The following is an 18766-nucleotide window of genomic DNA, read 5'->3' as shown; positions in this document are numbered from 1 at the left end:
GCCTTGTGGGCTCTGTGAGTCTGCTGAGGAGAGTCAGTACACCTACTTGGCTGTTCCTTGTAGCCCCATTTCAAACCCAACCCAACCCACCCCACCCCCACCCCTGCCCAGGGGCCTATCCTTTGCATGGCCTATGGCTGGGCTCCACCACAGCAGGCCCACATGGGCATGAGGCCATCAAGTTGTACCATAAAAGCCCCAGTTTTCAGCCCTTGCCCTGAAGACCCAGGGATCTGGCAGCCCAGAATGACACCCAGTGGGCACCCTCTTGAGGGCATAGAGAACCCCCTCACCACATGTCAGCTCCCTGTGCCTGTGAGCCAAGACAGCAGTTCTTTTATGGCCTCCCCCAGCTGGACATCACAGGGAACCCCCACCCCTGGGGTTTCCTTCATACTTCAGGAAGCACCACCACCCAAGCCCTGTAGGTGGTAGCTTAAATGCCCCCTCAAGCCGTCTGCCGTCCTTCCTGAGCCCTCATTAGCCACCCTCTTCCTACCACAGTCTGCAATGGCTGCTGACCAGAGATGCCAGTACTGACCAAAGGGGCCAGTGGGGACCCACACACCCCATCTTGTCTGCCACCCTCAAAGGTCTCCAAGGGAGAGAAGCAGAGTGAAGATCCCCTGGGCCATGCTCAGGCTCCTGGAGACAGAATGGCATCTGTAGAGGGTAGAAGGGGTCTTGAGGTAGTGGCTAGCAGCCCCCAGGAAAAATGACAGTGGCTCTACTCACACAGCTTCCGTTGGCCTAAGACATGGCCTCTTTACCCCACTGGAGTCTATGGCCATACCATCCTTGAACATGCCTCATCTTGTCAGCCCTCCTGGAAATGGGTCCTCCCTACACCTCAGCCCTGCTGCCCTGCCTGTCCCCGTTACCAAGAACTCAACTGCTGACATCATCCTAAGCAGGCAGTTCCTAGGTGACACTGTATTGGCTGGAAGACATGCTAGGTGTTGAGATGGCCCCTCCAGACTTCCTTGGCAAAATTAGGGGGCCAGGTGGGCTGGGGATAAACCCCAAGTGCGGGTTTTCACCAACTGAGCACCTAGCACAGAGGGACCCACTCCAAACACTTCTTAGTGTATGAACAGTACCTGTGCTAAGGCACTGTGCTGAGGTAACCACAGGTTCTCTGGGCCAACATAGAACACTAGCTGCTTCTGACATTTCTGGAACCTGAGTTCCATTCCTGAAAAATAGTCCTAGACTGAGTGTGCCAGCGGCAATACCTGCTTAGAGATATGCCCTTTCTAGCTTTTATTTTTTTTTACTATTTGTACTCAGAGCCTTTGTGCAAAAGTTATAACCCCAATTCTTTATTTTTTTTGAGACAGGGTTTCACCAAGTCACTAAATTATCCAGGCTGGGCTCCAATTTGCCATCCTCCTTCCACAGGCTTCTACTGTGCTGAGGTTAAAGGCATGTGCCACTACACTCATATTGTTCTGTAAATAAATCCATGGTTTAAAGAAAGTTTATCGGGGCTGGGGAGTAGCTCAGCAGTCTAAATGCCTGCCTGAGGCGGAGAGATGGGTCAGTAGAATAAGTGCTTCCCTGGCAAGCACAAGGGTCTGAGTTCAATCTCTGGTTCCACCAAAAAAAAAAAAAAAAAAAAAAAAAGTTAAACGCCTGCCTGGCAAGCACAAGGACTGGAGTTTCGTCCCTGATACCACATGCTGTGCCAGCCCCTGAAACCAGGTGTGGTGGCACATGCGAGTAATCCAAGTGCTGTGGAGGCAGAGGCAGGAGGATCATTACAAGTCTGAGCTGCACAGTAAGACCCGTACCAAATAAAGATTTAAAAAAAAAAAAATTATGCTCCGCTTAATTCTCAGTATCCTGCTCCAGAGCTCTGCCTGAGGAAGCTTGCCTTTTTTTTTTTAATTATTTTTATTTTTATTATTTTTATTTGTGTGTGTGTGTGTGTGGCCAGCTCAGCCCACCAGGGGGCGGGCTGGCTGGCATGTGGTGCTGGGGATTGAACCGTGGTACCTGTGCTTTGCTAATCTTGTTCTAAGTAGGTGCTTTAGACCACTGAGCCATCTCACCAGCCCCGAAGCTTGCCTTCTTTTGAGCTTCCTTTTTAAAATGAGCACATCTTTCTTTCAGATGGGTATATAATTTGGAACAGGGTCTAAGTTGCTGGGTGCTATGTCTCTTAGCCTCCTGTGTAGGTGGGGTTATAGGTATTTGCCACTATGGAGTTTTTACTGCTTTACCTCACTGATTATTCATGTTTATTACAGTAAAGAGGCCTCTCACATTGCAAGCCAGCTTCTGAGAGCACTGCAACACTGTCTAGGACAAGCAGACCTTCTGGTCACCATTCCCTGGAGGACCTGGCTGTCAGAACCCACAGCTGACAACTGGAAAGGGTGCCTGAATCCACACTATTTGTCTTTATGCTCATTCTTCTATTTAAAAACATTTTGCATTTAAGATACTTAGGTATCACCAGCCCATTCCGTGCCCAAACTCCCTGCATGACAGTAGTAGTCATACCCAATATACTGACAGCCACACGGCCATCCACAGTACTGAGACACTCCCAGTCTCATGGTACTTAACTTTTAGTCCTGTGCAGTGTTACATGTGTGTGGAGACACGCCCACCACAACACAGTCCACTGCATGGGTCCCTCATGCTACACTGAGGCCCTGTCCAAAACTTAAAAGGGTTAGGGATGTAGCTCAGTGTTCAATCCAGGGTATTAAAAAAAAAGGTAGGCTTAATTTAGATCCTTGGGTTTCGCCAAACAGGTGGGGCCTGTGTGTCAGCAGCTTTCTAGTAATTAAGAGGAGCAAGTGTACAAGAAATTTCAAAATTCAAAAGTTGTATCAGGGCATGTGGCAGTGACACCTATAATTCCAGCTACTTCAGAGGCTAAGGGAGAAAGATTGCAAGTTTAAGGCCAGTTTAAACAACTTCAGGAGACCATGTCTCAAAGGGAAGAGGTACAACTCAGAGGTGGTGTGCTTTCCCTGCTATGTGTGCAGGCCCAGGTCCAATCTCCAGCAATGAAAAGCTTAAGTTCTGCTATAATTATGCTCTAGTGAAGGGATCTTTGTGGTACTGGACACAACTCAGGGTCAGGCCCAGCTACAGTGTCATCTTTCCTTGGAAAGTACCACAGTGATGGCCTGGAGCACAGGCTGACAGGGCATCCATGGTCTCTTTGCAGCAACCCAGTTCCCTATAGTGGCAACACAAGCAGCCAGGCAGTATACCACCAGGCAGGCAGGCCCAATGCAGCCAACAGACCCTAACCCAAATGACTGGACCCCAAACACCTTCCCCAGGCCACAGAGCCCTCAGATTCATACCCTCCCTTTAGTACATAGGTGTCCAGGGAGCCAGGCACCAATGAGGGGGGTCTCTGCCAGGTGTTTATCATCTCTTGACACCACTGTAACAAAGCAAGAGCATTAACATAATCTGAGGGACACGTGTGTTCTATTGCCTGTACTGACAAAGTGAAATACTTTAAATCTGCCACTTGATGCCAATTGAAAAAGACGCATTCAGATCTCCTCTCCTTCAATTCACAAGGAGACAGCATACTTGCTTTCTGTCCCCAGGGTAGAAGCCACGCACAGTGCTTCCTGTCACTTTTGGGGGAGGGGTACCAGCTGGGATTCCCCCAGCCTCCCCCACCTTTTCCTGATGGTCCCACCATGTGGCACAGCCCAAGATTTCCCTAGGGCAGTACCTTGAGATCTATAAACTGGAGATTCGGGGACGTAGCTTAGGGTAGCGTCTGCGTCATGAGGCCCTGGGTCCCATGCCCAACACCAACACCAAGACAGATAAGATTGACACCCAGAATTCTCCCAGCCTCTGCCCAAACCAGGCTGGCTAGTCTCCTGAATACTAAAAGCTGCCCTGCCACCACCTGTGACATGGAATTCTTAATCCCCAATTTCTTGAACTGTTTGATCCTTCCAGGGACCCCAGGGGCTTCCTCTGCCTCAGCACCCATCCTTCCTGATACCACTTCACAGTGCAAGTGAAGTCCAGTGGACTAGCAGGAAGAGGCCCTGAACCAACTCAACCACACACCTAACCCACCTGAAGGCTCAGAAGCTGAACTGGGCATGGCTTGCGCTTTGTGTTGCTGCACTGACATCCTCACCCCTTGTTTCCCACAATAGGTTAGGCTAGCTTTTAAGGGGCCAGGTAACTTTCTGGTTTTACAGGCCAAGAAAACTCACATTTTCACCTTTTCAGTGCTAAGCATTGAGCCCATCACATAGAGCTACATGCCAGACTGCTTGGTTTCAGACAAGATCTCGTTATGTAGCTCAAATTGGCCTTCAACTGTCACCCAGGCTGGCCTGTTCTTAAAATTGTGAAGCCAGGCATGGTGGCCCACAGCCCATCTGCAATCCCACCATTCAGGAGGCTAAGGCAGGACTGCTTGCAGTTCAAGGTCAGCCTGAGTTGTTTAACTTCAGGGTCACTGAACTATAGTGAGCCCATGTCTCAAAAAGACAAGACAGCTGCTCCAAGATCCCATTTTGTCTTATTTTTCCCCTCAGTAGATGAACAAGCTGGGCATGGTGGTGCCTGCCTATAATCCCACCACTTGGGAGGCTGAGGCAACAGGATCACAAGTCCTACCTAGTCTAAGGTACATAGCAAGACCTTGCACCAAAAAAATATTTAAAAGAAAAATAAAAAACCTAGGACAGGACTCCACATTTGTATCTACCTTGCTCATACTGGTCTACAAATGGATTCTTTGGGGAAAGCATATTGTGCACCGAGATCATGAGCCTCCAACAGACACTTCTGTGGAAAATCACCCATAATCTACGGATCACAAGGGGCAAGCGTGGATAGCAGTCCAACCCTTGGGCTTTGCCAATCTGTTCTGTAGTGAGGTCTCAGTGTGGATTCCTGATACCACCTTCCAGAGAAACCTGCAGCCAGGTTTAACAGTGACTCAAACCCAGCAGTACATTCTCCAGCCAAATTTTCATCTCCTTCCCAAGCTCACCAGCACCATCCGAGCCCAACGCCTCTAGATGCCACAAGAAGGGATAACGTTGGAAGGAGGCTAACAGGCCAGACAGAGTTGGGAAGCCCAATGTAGTTAAGACACTTTCAAAAAGCTGGCTGGGGGGGCCTGACCCTAGCTCAGTTCTTTAAGTGGCTGCTTCCACAAAGCTGTTAGCCTCAGGTTGCTGTAGTTCAATCCCCACAACTCCAGCCAGTCAAACCTGCCCTGAAGGCATTTGGAGAAAAAAAAAATCCTTAAAAAGCTGGCTGGGAGCATGAACACACAATCCTAGCACTAAGACCAAGGCAGGAGTTTTAAGGCCATCCTTGGCTACATGGTGATGAAACCATCTCAACAAAATTTAAAAATTATCAAGCTGGGAGAATCACCACCAACAAAGCATTTGTAGACTGAATGTCTTGTGAAGTTGTGGTGCAAAGTGAGATAGCTGGTAATGAGTCACATGCCTGGGGTTGGATACTGCTCTGCCAGGTGGGTAGCAGGTTTTTGTTTTTTTGCAGTACCAGGGATTGAACTCAGGATCTTTTGCTTCCCACGCAAAAGCGCTTATTCTACTGAGCTACCTCCCCAGCCCTGGGTAGCAATCTGAAAGCAAATTTTGAGCTTTGCAGTGTACATATCCTACACCTTGTCCTTATCAATTTGGGAACGCACATATCCCATAAGCAGCACAAGAAACAGCAAGTACCTTTCAAAGCAGACTAGAAACAACTCCTGGCAACTTACAGCCTTGAAGTGTGGAGCACTCCAAACGTGCCAAGGAAGATGGGACACATTAAGCCCCTGTGTTACCCTGGGGCTGTGTTCCTCCATGCTTCAGTCACCATTTCCACCATGTACACGTTGAACATTAATGACTTTTATTTTAGCCTCAATTCTAATAGAGGGGAGATTATAGATTTGATATATTATTTTCATGTCCAAACCAATGCATTAGGATTAAAATGAATTATTGCCAACCACCCATTTTGCTGTTTGCTAAGCAGATAATCTGTGCCAGTCATTGTGAAAAAGTCTTTATTTTAAGAAAAAAATTTAGTTAACAAAAATTTTCTTAACAAGTTTCACTTAGCAAAATACACCCAAAAGGAAATCACATTACAAAGAAAGCTTTAAGTCAAGGCCTCACCAATTCCTACAGTATTAGTATTGTGTCTCAATTCTCAAAACTAACTCTTTTTAAAAAGCTTAAACTTAACCTAAGATTTATTTAAATGAAAATATAAACTAGAATGAACAAACATGAGAAATGTTCCTCTTTGAATTAGGGATCTAGCACCTTTGAGTTGTCCAAAAAGTACATCTCCCCAAGGTGTTCACGGGTCGGCGCCAAGGATCCACGTTTCCTTAACATACTTAAAACTACTTAACTCAGGAAACACCACTCCAAGTATACTACCAAATGTTAATTGAGAAAAGCGGAAGGAAGAAAATAGTTTTAGTTTACTCAATATCACATGCTAGAAGGAAATTTTGCATGAGAAAACACTGAAGAGGTAATTTTTTAATCCAGATTTCACAAACTCATGGTGCAAAATGGGTCCCACAGCTTCCTCTAGTCATAAACTGCTCTTCACTGCGTGTCGGCTGCCTGTGACAATTTGATTGAGGACTCCAACCCCCCTAAACAACTAGTCATACCCCCCCATGCTGTTCTGACCACTATAGCCAGCCCCGTAGCAGCCGCTCACTGACTGGCTCTCTAGGCCGCTGTAGGTGGCCTGGGCGGCCGACACACCCATGCCCTGCATCACCTGGCTGCTGTAAGCCCCGTTGCTAGCCCCTGTGGTAGAATTGAGGAAGAGTTCTATGTAGCGATGCTGCATGTTGGCCCTGTCCTTAGACATGGCTGCCACAGCTTCCTCATGGGTGGCGAACTCCACATCGGCCTCGCCTGTCACTCTGCCGTCGGGCCCAATTTCGATATGCACTCTCACAGGGTTGAGTGGTGAGAAGAAGTTGTAGATGTCGTTCTCAGTGGCTTTGTAGGGCAGCCCCCGCATGTGGACACAGTGGCCGGTGGTGCTCTGCACTGTGAACTCCCCATCTCCGTATCTGTGGTCATACATGCCGGAGAGACAGTAGCTGAGGTCTCTCCCAAACAGGTCGGTGGTGAAGCCATACCCATCACTGAGGCCGCTGTACTCCTCGTAACCTCCGTAGCCTGCACTGTAGGCCCCAGAGCGCATCCTCTCCAAGCCTGCCTGCTTCACGATGCCAATGTATCTCCGTGCAGTGCCAGGCCGATCATAGGGCCCTGGCCGCTGCACGGACATGAACTTCAGAGGTGGATCTGAGTAAGACCTCACCTCCTCCTGGCTGCTCTTGAACACCTCGATGTACCTGTGCCCGATCCTCTCCTTGTGCTTCCCAAGCGCCTTTTCAGCGAGCTCCTGTGAGGCAAACTGCACAAAAGCTTCACCTGTGATCTTGCCCTCGGGGTCCACAGGCAGTGTGATCCCGTTTGGCACGATCTCCAGCCCTGAGAAGAACTGCACGATCTCTTCCTTTGTGCACCCAAACGGGAGTCCCCGGAGCCGCACAAAGCCGTCATTGGCGGTGTCGGCGCTGTTGGGGCCGCTGTGCTTCAACACCCAATCCATCTCGGTTCTGTGGGACTTGAACACCTCGATGTACCGATGCCCCATACTTTCCCTGTCTTTTTTCAGGGCCATTTTGACATCATCTTCGGATTCAAGTTCAACAAAAGCCTCACCACTCTGCCTGCCTTCTCTAGTGTAAATGAAATGGACACCTGCGACCCCATCACGAATCGTGCAGTCGGAGAGAAAGTTCTGCACGTCCTCAATTGAGCAGGACCAGGGCAGCCCACGGAGCTTGACCACATAGCCTTCACCTCCCTCAGGGCCCAGCATCGTGAGCACTTGGCTGGGCGGTTGCTAGACAAGCTTGGGCGCAGCTGTGTGGCTGTAAGAAAGCAAAAACTACTTTACATGATTTTACTTTTAATAGGCATGACAAAAATATACAATGAGTCCTAAGAAAGAAGCACTGGCAGTAGATAAAGCATTGAGGAACAGCCAGGGCACGCACTTGGGAGTCCTATAGCATTCACTAGGCCAAGGCAAGATCATCCCTAAACCAGGGTTAGCAGCTAGCCTGGGTAACACAGCACAGCAGTCTCCAAAATACAAATATATTTCAGATCTAAGAGTCAATGCCAAGTTTTTCCAAAAGCATAGAGAAGAGAAACTAAGCTTTGAAGAGCAAAGCAGAAATCTGCAAGTTTCAGTATAAAAGAATGTTACCTTCTAATGGCCAATTACTACAGGCTATCAAAGGGAAGAAAAGAAAATGAATTTGGATACAACATTTAGAAAAATTAAGAAATTTTCAGAGTTGAGTGTATTGGCACACACCCACAGCCTCCACCTACTCCAGAAACTGAGGCAAGAGGATCATTTGAACCAAGCCAGGACTTTTAAGGCCAGGCTGCTGCAATACAGTGAATATTAGGAGGGAGGGAGGGAATTTTTCAGGGCTAACGTGTTACATCAAAGCAAGCTGTTTAACAAAGTATATAACTGAAAAGATAAGCTACAGAATGAGAAAATTTTTGCAACCACAGTATTTAACAAGGAATTAACATCCATACTATAACAAGGAATTTAAGCAATGGTTTAAAAAAAGAATCCTAGGGCTGGCCAAATAGCTCAGCAGATTAAAGCGCCTGCTTGCAGGCGCAGGGGCAGACGTTCAATCCCCAGGCCTGCTGTGTTTGTGCCAGCCCCACTCCACCAAGACACAGAGACAGTAATTTGAGACTGGACATGGTGGAGCACGACTGTAATCGCAGATCTTGGGAGGTTATAAACAGGTGGATCACTATGAGTCTGATCTAGTAGTGAGATCCTGAACACTCTTGTAAACCCTTCCCTAAAATAAAAAAAATTTTAAAAAGCTGGAGAAATTTCTAGTGACTAACACAAGAATAAACCCACCCACACATAGCATCCTGTAGACCCCCCCAAAAAACCCCTCAGTTCTGGTTTAATTCCAGTATTTGGGTGGGCTGAGCAGAAGGATTACAAATTCCAGCACCGTTAGAACTAAGGCCTGGGTTCAAGTCCCACTGCCAAAAAGGATATTTATCTTTTTATTTGAAAAGGGGAAAAAAAAATCCACTGGGGCAAAACAATCAAAGTTCTCATTAGTAACAGTGCTTGAGTAAGCCTGTTTTTCTATCAGGTCAAGCCCAGGCAAATGCCAGTCAAGTGAGATATCCTGAACACACCTGGAGAACAGACCACCCGTGTGCCCATGAAGTGCAACCTGTGCACACTATAAATGTGGAATCACTAGACCTTGGGCCTCCTATATCCACAGGTGAGTCACAACACAATGCCTGCATTTGCTGACACAATGTGGAGGGATTCTGGGACACAAAATGAACCATAGCTTCACATCCAACTGGGCCGAGATACCTCTGCTGACAGGATCTGTGTGTTCTGCACACAGCACCTGAGACTAAATTCATGAGGCAGTGAAGGAAAGCAGGCAAAATGAAAGGATCTTAATTCATTCAAATACTCAGAGGCTAAGACAGGTGAAACTAAAGTTTGAGCCCAGCCTCAGGAATTTATCAAGACTTTCTGTCAAAAAAACAAGCTGAATGGACTTGGGATACAGCTCAGAGTTAAGGGCCTGAATTCAATCTCCAGAATTAAAAAACAAAAACAAAAAAAAAAAAAAAATGACATCTGTAACAAAGCCCTCTCTCAAAGACAGAGGGCCAAGCTCTGATTGTGATAAACACTACACTGAAGATGACAAGAACCCCCCTCCCAGATCAAATACCACAAAATCATTCACCACATAAACTGAGGTGGTACCACAGGCTCTCACCGAGCACTGCCTCTCAAGCCTTGTACTCTTCCAGGCCAACCACTATCTATTCTGTGTGTATGAACCACACATTCCTTATCTATATAATCTGAAGGTGCCATGAAAGTCTATTCCCAGCCTTAGCTCAGCACCCTCCTGGAGTACAATCTATCATACACAGGAGTCCCCTAAACACCGCTGTCACATTAACTTCTGAAAGTCTAAAGGTAACACTCTGAAAATCCACTCTGGAATTGCACACTCCTCATCCCGTCCCTATTCTCTTGTTCTTATCCAGCTTAATCCCCAAGTACAATGTCTGCCCCTCAGATAAGAAACAGCATTTAGTAACAGCACACTAGGAGGCTGAGGCAGAAAGAACACTAAATTCAATTCCAGCCCATTCTGGCCAACAGCAGGAAAAATAGTTAAAATAAAATAAAGACCTGGGCTATAACCCAGTGAAAAAAGTTTGGGTTCATATCACAGAAACGCCCCCCCACCCCACCCCAACAGAAGTGTGCCTTGAAGGCCAGAGTTTTTACGGTTTGGTGCCACTTACACTCTGACCTGTGCACTGTCAATGTGAGGCTGCAACCCCTGTCTCTATCCACTAGAGGCCAGTAACACTCTTCATCTAGCAACAGCAATGAACACCAGGCAAACATACCCAACATGATACAAAAAGGTAAGGTTGCCCCCAACTGGGAACTGGTGGAAATGGGGTGGGGGAGGGGGTGTCAGGGCAGTCTGCTTTGTTTTTTTAAGACTGTCTCACTATGTATTTCAGGCTGGCCTTAAACTAATGTAGCCCAGGCTACACCTGAACTTGAAATGATTCTCCTGTCTGAGCCTTCTAAGTGCCAGGATTACAGGCTTCTGCCACTATGCTGGGCCAGCCTGCAGGTTTATCCCCATCTTTCATTTCCAAAAGAGACCACCTGAAGGAAAGTCCCCAAATCCAGGCGTTTATCAACAAGGAGTTGCCTCTCCTTGCAGATGGTTACCCACAACTCTGCTCTGGGCCCAAACCTGGAGAAACTCCTCCCTTATCTTCATTTTGCATTGAGCTCTGTCTGCCCCTTCCCTGTGCCAGCTCCACTTGTTCCCTAGATCCTCCCTTCCACTGCCACTTCTACTCTCCGTTGAAGGGCATTACCCTACCTACTGGATGAAAGAACAAGCTTCTTCCATCTTACTGTTCCCAAAGCAAAATGCGAATCACTTATTCTGGAAACTCTCTCTCCAGGCAGTCCTCACCTGTTCCCCAATCTCCAGGGTTATCTCTAGGCTCAGGACACACAAGTTTTCGGCTCCCCTAGTCTGACTAGTAAGAATAGCTACTGTACAGTATCTTGACCCAAATGAACTCCCCTCACTTCTACAGCATTCCAATGTTAATTATTTGCATCCATCCAGAAAGTCTAGGACAAACTCAAGTCATCTTCAAGTTCCACCAGACACTGAAATCCAATGATCCTATTCTTCACAACTCACTCTAACCCATATTATTTGACTTCAACAGCAGTGCTCTTAAGGGTAAAGTCATATCCAATAATCCTAAATTGAAAAGACTAAGTAAAAAATTCACTTGAAGTGTGCAGGAACACACCTATAATCTCAGCTACTTGAAAAGGTAAGATACAGGGCCAGGGAGATGGCTCAGTAGAGTAAGTGCTTCCCTAGCAATCACAAGGGCCTGAGTTCAATCCCCGGTTCCAACAAAAAAAAAAAAAGAAAGAAAGAAAGAAAAGATTAGATAGGAGGATCGAACCTGGAATACATAGTAAAGTACCAGTCTCAAAAAACAAAAAAAAAAAACAAAAAAAAACAAAAAGAAAAACAAAAACAAAAACCACGACTGGTATGTTGGTGCAGGTCTGTAATCATCCCAGCACAAAGAAGGCTGAGGCAGCCTGGCTACATAGTAAGTTCAAGGACAGCCTGAATTAAACATATAGATAGACCCTGTACCTAAATAATATAAAGTAAACAAAGACAAAATGAGCTAGACCTGTAGCTCTGTAGAACATTGGCCTAGCATATGCCCTGGATTCAATTTCTTTCCAGTAAAAAAGGAAGAAAAAAATGTCCACACGAAATACACTAAACCTCACTCACTACTTACCCAGCCTATCACATTAGCCCACAGACGAGCAATCATGTGACAAAGCACCTTATAGCATTTCTTTGTTATACTTCTTTCTCTAATTCTGGTAAAAACTGCCTATGCTAGGTACTGTCCCATCCACAGCTGGAGGTTTGCTTCCAGGTCCTCGGCAATGCCAGACTTGTTACTTCAGGTCCCACGCTGCCTTTGCTATGCACGTGCCTGTAGCTCCCTCCCCCTTGACCTACAGGGCTGACGCATGGACTAATTCTCCCCGGAAGCAGCCGGTGTACAGGTCTAATCCCACTAATCTAATCCCCAGATCTCTGCTCTATCCCCTTCCCACAAGAGGTCTCACACCCACCCCCAAAACTACAGGTCCTGTGTGCTCACCTAGCACTGTCGCTGTTTGCAAGGCGTTTTCAGGGTGGCCCAGGGGCAGCCTCGGGGCGGATTCTGTCCGGCGCGGGTTCGGCCAGCGGCAATAGAGAAGAGAGCACCGACTGGGGCCGTGAAAGTGACTAGGGCACCTCACACTGGCTCCTAGAGGCACCTACTACGGGACGGAGCCGTTTCCGGTCCAGTCAGGGAGTGAGCTGTCTTTAAAACTCGTCTTCCGCTACTTTTGCGCCATCTCGACTTCCCGCCCCGTCTTTGCTAACTACTCTCAGCTGCGCGGAATTCCGAGTCCCTCTTGAAACTAGGCTCGGGGTGACTCACCTGGGCGTGGACGGGCGGTAGGGGGGCACACGGCGGGCACTCGGGTCGGTCGCCCTGCGAAGGAGAAAAGAGACGGGCGTTGGCGAAGCCCGGGCAGGCGCGCCCGCGCTCCGCGAACTTCCCGCGATTGTTACATAAGGCGGGGGCCGGGACACCGGCCATCTTGCCCCGCGCCGCACTTCCGCCCGCCGCCCGCCCGCCGCGGCCTGGGTGCCTACCCTGCCCCGCCGGCCGACTCACCGCGGTCCTGACCGGCGCACTGCCTCCGCGCGGACGCAACGACTCCCGGGGCGGACGACGGGCGCGAGAGCTTTTGGCGGGAAGCGTGCGGCGGCGAGGAGAGCGAGCGCGGCCTGCGCGCCACGGAGCCGAACTGCGAGACGAGCGCGAACGCCGCGCAGGAAGGGGCGGGCGAGGCGGCTTCCGGGGGGGAGGGGCGGGTGGGCCGGAGTCCGCGCGCGGGTCACGGGGCGGGGCGGGAGGCGCCGCCCGCCCGGGCGCAGCCAATAAGAGGGGGCCTGCAGGTGCGGTCGGGCGCAGAGCCCGGGTGGGGGTGGTACTCCTGGGCCCCAAGTCCAAGGTACCGGGTGCGCGAGCTGAACAGTCCTAGCGGCCCCGCGAGCGCTACCGCACGGTGGAACTACAGGACAAAGATATGAAAGCAAAGTGATGTCGTCCACTGGGACACAACGAGAAATGTGCTGGTCTGTCCACGGAACAGACCCGAGCAAACTAAGTGACACGTATGAGAGTCACAAGACTTTGATTGCCAGAAGGATTCACAAAGCACGGACCTCATCTGGCTCTTGATACAGACCGGTAAGGATCGCTAAGACATGAAAGGCTCTATACAAAATGACATTTGTCTGAAAATGACAGCAATGTGGTTGTGTATAAAATACGGAAGCTGCTCTTTGAGACAGCCTGAAACGTGTGCATGAAACATTGCGAAGACTGGGACCCATTTAAAAATTATATATCCACAATGTTAGTAGATGGAGATGAGTGGAAAACTCCATGGCTGGCTAGTAGGCACAGGGGAGTTCAATATTCTTTGTGTTTGTTTGAAAACTGTCCATAATAAAAATGCTACCAACTCCACTTCTTTGCTTGGGGCAGGGTCTCGTTATGTAGTTCAGGCTGGCCATGAGCTCATTTTGTAGCCCAGGCTCGTCTCAAACTTACAAAGATCCTACTTTGGCCTCCTGAGTCCTGGTATTAGACATATGTGCCACCCCGCCTGGCTTTCCTTGCTTATTCTTACCACCATTAAAGAGAATGTTCAAGATTCAGTGTCCATGAATTTTTTTTTTAAAAGATACAGTATTCAGCCATTTCTTGAGTGTAAAAAAAAAAAAAAAAAAACTACTAACATACTCAAGAAAAGTGAAACTACTCTGAAGGAAAACTAGCCACAAAACTGATCTTTTGAGAAAAGGGCACCCTCTATGAAAATGGTCTGCACCACTTTAATAATGAACTTTGCTTCTAAAACTCTCTTTCAACATACATTATTTGCAATTCTAGGTGCCTGGCTAGCATTTTGTGTTCCAAGGTCAAGGAGAAGTCAATTGTTTCCAAGTAGAATGTGGTATGATTCTAGTTTAGGTTAAGAGAACAGTTCAGGTGTAGTATGGACAATGAATGATGGTAACTGAAGCATGGAGATGAGATGGGAAGGAATGACACATCAAGAAGATTCAGTAAAATTTACGAAGTCGGATGTTGGGTGCAACACACCTCTAAATTCAACAAGTTGGGAGGCTAAGGTTGGAGGACAGCAAGTTCAAGCCTGGCCTGGCCTACTTGGTGAGAACTTGTCTCAAAATATTAAAAATAGCCAGGGATATATAGTTCAGTGGCAGTGCCTGCTTGGCAAGCACAAGGTCCTGAGTTTGATTCCCAGTACAAGAATTAAAAATAAAAGGCACTAAGGGCCAGCCTTATAGCTCAGAGGACTAAAGAACCTGCTTAGGCAGAGAGCAGAGGCCTGTGTTCTACCCTGGAGCTTTCAATGCAAGCCCCGCCCCCAGGGCAGAGACAGCAGTTGAGACTGGGTTTAATGGCTGGGCTCATGCCTGTAATCCCAGCACTTGGGAGGCTGTAAACAGGAGGATCACTATGAGTCCAATCTATGCAGTGAAACCCTGTAGACTCTGTCCTAAATACAGAAAATAAAAATAGAAAAGGGGGTTAGCCCAGCTTGGGGTTGTTCTGAGGAAGTGACATTTAGAAGCACAGCAGGGTGGAGGGTAGAGGAACTCCCTGACAGAATTCCATGCAGATAAAAAGGGAATTATTCTCCCAAATAGCTAAGGTTTAAAAATACAACTAGTCACCTATATTACTTGCTCTAAAAAAAATTTTTTTTTAATTTTAGGGAAGGGATCAGACTAGTAGTGATCCACCTGTTTACAGACTCCCAAGAGCTGGGATTTCGAGCATAGGTCACCATGCCCACAGTCTCAATTGCCCTCTCAGTGCGTCCCAGGGGCAGGGCCAGCATAGCATGCCTGGGGATGGAAGCCCTGGCCCCCTGTGCCTGCTTGCACATGCTTTAATCTGCTGAGCATTTGGCCGGCCCTTAAAAATTTTTATACTTTTAAATGCAGCCCTTCGCCAGTATATTTTAGTTGAACTGTATCACTTGTTTTATTTTGCAGCCAGACATTTTAATTATGTATTCAGCTCTCAAGAAATTCGTAAAACAGACCCAGAGCTACAGCTTCTGCCATTTGTGCCTATCAGCCTAGGGAGACAAAATTATGGGGTGGTTGTGAACAGAGCTTTGACCCACTGGTTATGGATGTCTTCCAATTCTGCTGGAAACTAGTCAATGCCATTAGAATAAGCGCTTGCCTGGCAAGTGCAAGAGCCGAAGTTCAATCCCCGGTTCCACAAAAAAAAAAAAAAAAAAAAAAAAAAAAAAAACACACACACACACAAAACCCTCCAAACAATCTGGGTTAAGGCGCACACCCGTAAACCCAGGCAGAGGCAAAAAGATCAAGTTCCAGGCCTACCTGTATTACATAGAGACCCTGTCTCAAAAACAAAATGAAAAGAGAACAAAACAAAAATACTCCTCCAAGGTAGCAATTCTCCTGAGGTCCAATACAATGGGCCTCAAACATTTTACTATCCTCATCTCACTTGACAATATGATGCAAGTCTGAACCAACCAAACTATGCACCAACATACACATCTGTACGTCTCAGGGGTTCACAATATCTATCTAATCTGTGAGAAACCTAAACTATTCCTAAGAGTTATTAAAGACCAAAAACCTGCACCTCTTCAGCAAGATGTTCCTCAGGCCTGCAAGGTAGGCTGACTTAAGTCAGGTCTGGTCCACTGGGGATAGAGCACACTGCTGAGGGGGGGAAGAGTGAGGCCTATTAGAACCCTGACATATGCATGCACACAGCACTGCAGTGCCCAAACAGCCCCAGAGTAATTTACCCTCAAGGTAGGACAAAAAAGCACTAGTCCAAACCATCAATTTTTAATGAGGGAAAGACAGAATTAAAAAAAAAGTCTTTCTGGTTTTAGAAGTCAGTGAGTTTTGAATTTGTAAATATTGGATACAATCGCCTGAAATATCTGATGAACTATCACAAAACAAGGCAAGAGATATACTGTGTGTAAGCCAGACTTAAGTAGCGACTGAATGCCCCACAGCCCAGGGCCCTTGCACTGATGTACATCCCCAGCCCTTTAAAAAGATCTTTTAATACAGGGTGACCTGTGATCCTGCCTCAGCACTCCAGAGTCCTAGGACTACAGGGATGCATCACAAGAATAACTGGTATTTGCTTTTTGTGTACTGTCAAAAAGATTCACAGAATTTTCTTAAGCTTCTAAAGCTCTGGTTTTTTATCTGTACTTCTACATACACACTTCTATATAATCAAACTGTAACCTATTTCCAAACAGCTTCAATTTCAGAAGACAATTTCACTCATGAATTCAGGTAAGAATATCCTAAATAAAATACACAAAGTAAAAACATAATGACCAAGACCTATTTCAGGGGGAAGGTTCATTTCTACAATTCAAGATCCTTCTGGTTAGTTCATTCTGGAGACTTAACACACAGCCTTCCCATTTACCTGCATCACCAGTTAGGTTGTTTTTTTGTTTTTGGTTTTTTTTTTTTAGGGGCTGGGAATGTGGCTCAATAGTAGAGCTCCTTTGAATGCACAACACCCTGGCATCAATCTTTCGATACCTAGCACCACACACATGATAATTTTTTGAACTCAGGCCCTTGCGCTTGCCAGGGGAGCACATATTCCACTGAGCCATCTCCCCGACCCGAAATGATTATAATTTTCCAAAACTAAAATGTTTTACTTTGGGGTATCTTAAAAGAGTTAGCTTTTGCAGGCAGAGGATATAGCTCAGTGGCCCCAGTGCCTGCCTGGCATACACAGTCTTGAGTTCAATTCCCTAGCAAAAAAAAAAAAAAAGCTTTTGGAATTAAGTATTTCTGTAGAATCTCTTGTGGGAATTAGAAGACCCTGCAAGGTGATTATAATTTCACAAAAAATAGGATGAAGGCTCAGTGATATAGCACCTCCCTGGCAAGTGAGCTCCTAAGTTAAATTCCAGATAACCTCTTCCCCCAAAATTAAAAAAAGAAAAGAAAAAATAGAGACTGAAATGAATGTAATCAGAAAACCAAGACTCTGAGGAAGGCGCTCATAGGCAAACACCCTGGCATATTTAACCAGTATGTCACAAAGAGAATCCTTTATGGGCACTGCTAGGTCTATTCACACTAGAAATGTGGGTGAAACTGAGATGTGTTACCATGTAAAATTCATATTTGAGATTGAAGGCTTCATGACAAAGATTAATTTTTACTACATGCAAAACTATCAAAACAAACCATATTTTTCAACTATCTGGAATTCTACATATGGCTTACATTAGATATTTCCATTGGTTAGCACTTGCTTTGGATTAAAACAATGTAATAGATACCTGCTATCTCCCAAATGTATAGTTGAACCTTGTCTGGATCTTATACAAACATTTAAGATGGGGGCTGTGCAGCTCTGTAGTAGAGCAAGGCGGAGGGCTCCATCCCTAAAACCAAGGTAAAAAATTACTACGTACCTTTCAACTATGTGAACTGAGTGTTTAGCAAACAGACTGGGTAACATGTGCTTGTAATCCTGCTCAGGAAGCTGAGGGTAGAAAGCCAGCCTAAGCAATTTAGTGAGGCCACCTCAAAAAGAGGGCAGGGGATATTCCTCAGTGGCAGAGAGCTTGCCTAAGATCTATGAGACCTTTGGTTCAATCCTAGGTGGTACCATCCTCACATCTGTCCCTCTGCCCACCCCCCACAATGGTCTTGGATTCGCTGTAAAATAAACTGGGCTAATCTTACTTCTTTCTCTTGCCCACCACGGCTTTCATAAGAACATTTGCTCAAACACAAGATGGAGACAGGAGCTCTGTGAATCCAGGTCCCAGTCCAAACTGTGTCCCTAAGCAAGTGTTTTCTCCCAGCCTCCATCTTCTCATCAGGTTAACACAAACAAAAGAGATAAACAGGAGCCCTGGGAGATGGCTCAGTAGAATAAGCGCTTCTGTGGCAAATGCAAGGGTCTGAGTTCAATCCCCGGTTCCGCAAAAAAAAAAAAAAAAAAAAAAAAGAGAGAGACAAACTCTTCTGGGGCTAGACTCAGGCTGGGTTAAGGTGTAAGGTGGCTAAATAAATGTCCTAGGCCTTGGTTAGTGTCTCAAAGAACTTGTGCCTGATAACTTCCTTTTAAATCACATCTTAAGTATTTAAGAGAACCTTAATAACATACCTTTAAATGAAAACCTAAATCAACTGTCAATTTTATTTTTTTAATTTTGTGTGTGTGTGTGTGGCCAGCTCAGCCCACCAGGGGGCGGGGCTGGCTGGCATGTGGTGCTGGGGGATTGAACCGCGGTCCCTGTGCTTTAGCTAAACTTGTTCTAAGTAGGTGCTTTAGACCACTGAGCCATCTCACCAGCCCCCACATTGTTTTTTTAACTGAGGAAAAAATGTATTTAGAATTAG

At 46.7% G+C, this 18766-nt stretch overlaps 1 protein-coding gene across 6 annotated transcripts in view; it reads right to left on the bottom strand.

Moving 5' to 3' along the window:
* Positions 1 to 6028: 6028 nt before the first annotated feature.
* Hnrnpf (heterogeneous nuclear ribonucleoprotein F) overlaps positions 6029 to 18766 on the bottom strand; it is a 14871-nt gene continuing 2133 nt past the window's right edge. For 2 of the 6 annotated variants that reach the window (XM_023721239.1, XM_023721242.1), the window contains 2 exons: positions 12705 to 12758; positions 6029 to 7957 (listed from right to left, as the gene is read on the bottom strand). In XM_023721239.1, coding sequence (XP_023577007.1) covers positions 6661 to 7905 — 1245 coding nt within the window. In that variant the 5' untranslated portion in view covers positions 7906 to 7957; positions 12705 to 12758 and the 3' untranslated portion in view covers positions 6029 to 6660. Of the gene's footprint in view, positions 7958 to 8298; positions 8323 to 12377; positions 12506 to 12704; positions 12759 to 12944; positions 13121 to 18766 lie in introns of those variants that run through there. The other 4 variants (XM_023721243.1, XM_023721241.1, XM_023721240.1 and 1 more) reach the window with 4 other exon arrangements.

Source organism: Octodon degus, unplaced genomic scaffold (assembly GCF_000260255.1).
Source record: "Octodon degus isolate 3935 unplaced genomic scaffold, OctDeg1.0 scaffold00081, whole genome shotgun sequence".
Classification (NCBI taxonomy): domain Eukaryota; kingdom Metazoa; phylum Chordata; class Mammalia; order Rodentia; family Octodontidae; genus Octodon; species Octodon degus.
This window is presented reverse-complemented; position numbering and strand designations above follow the sequence as displayed.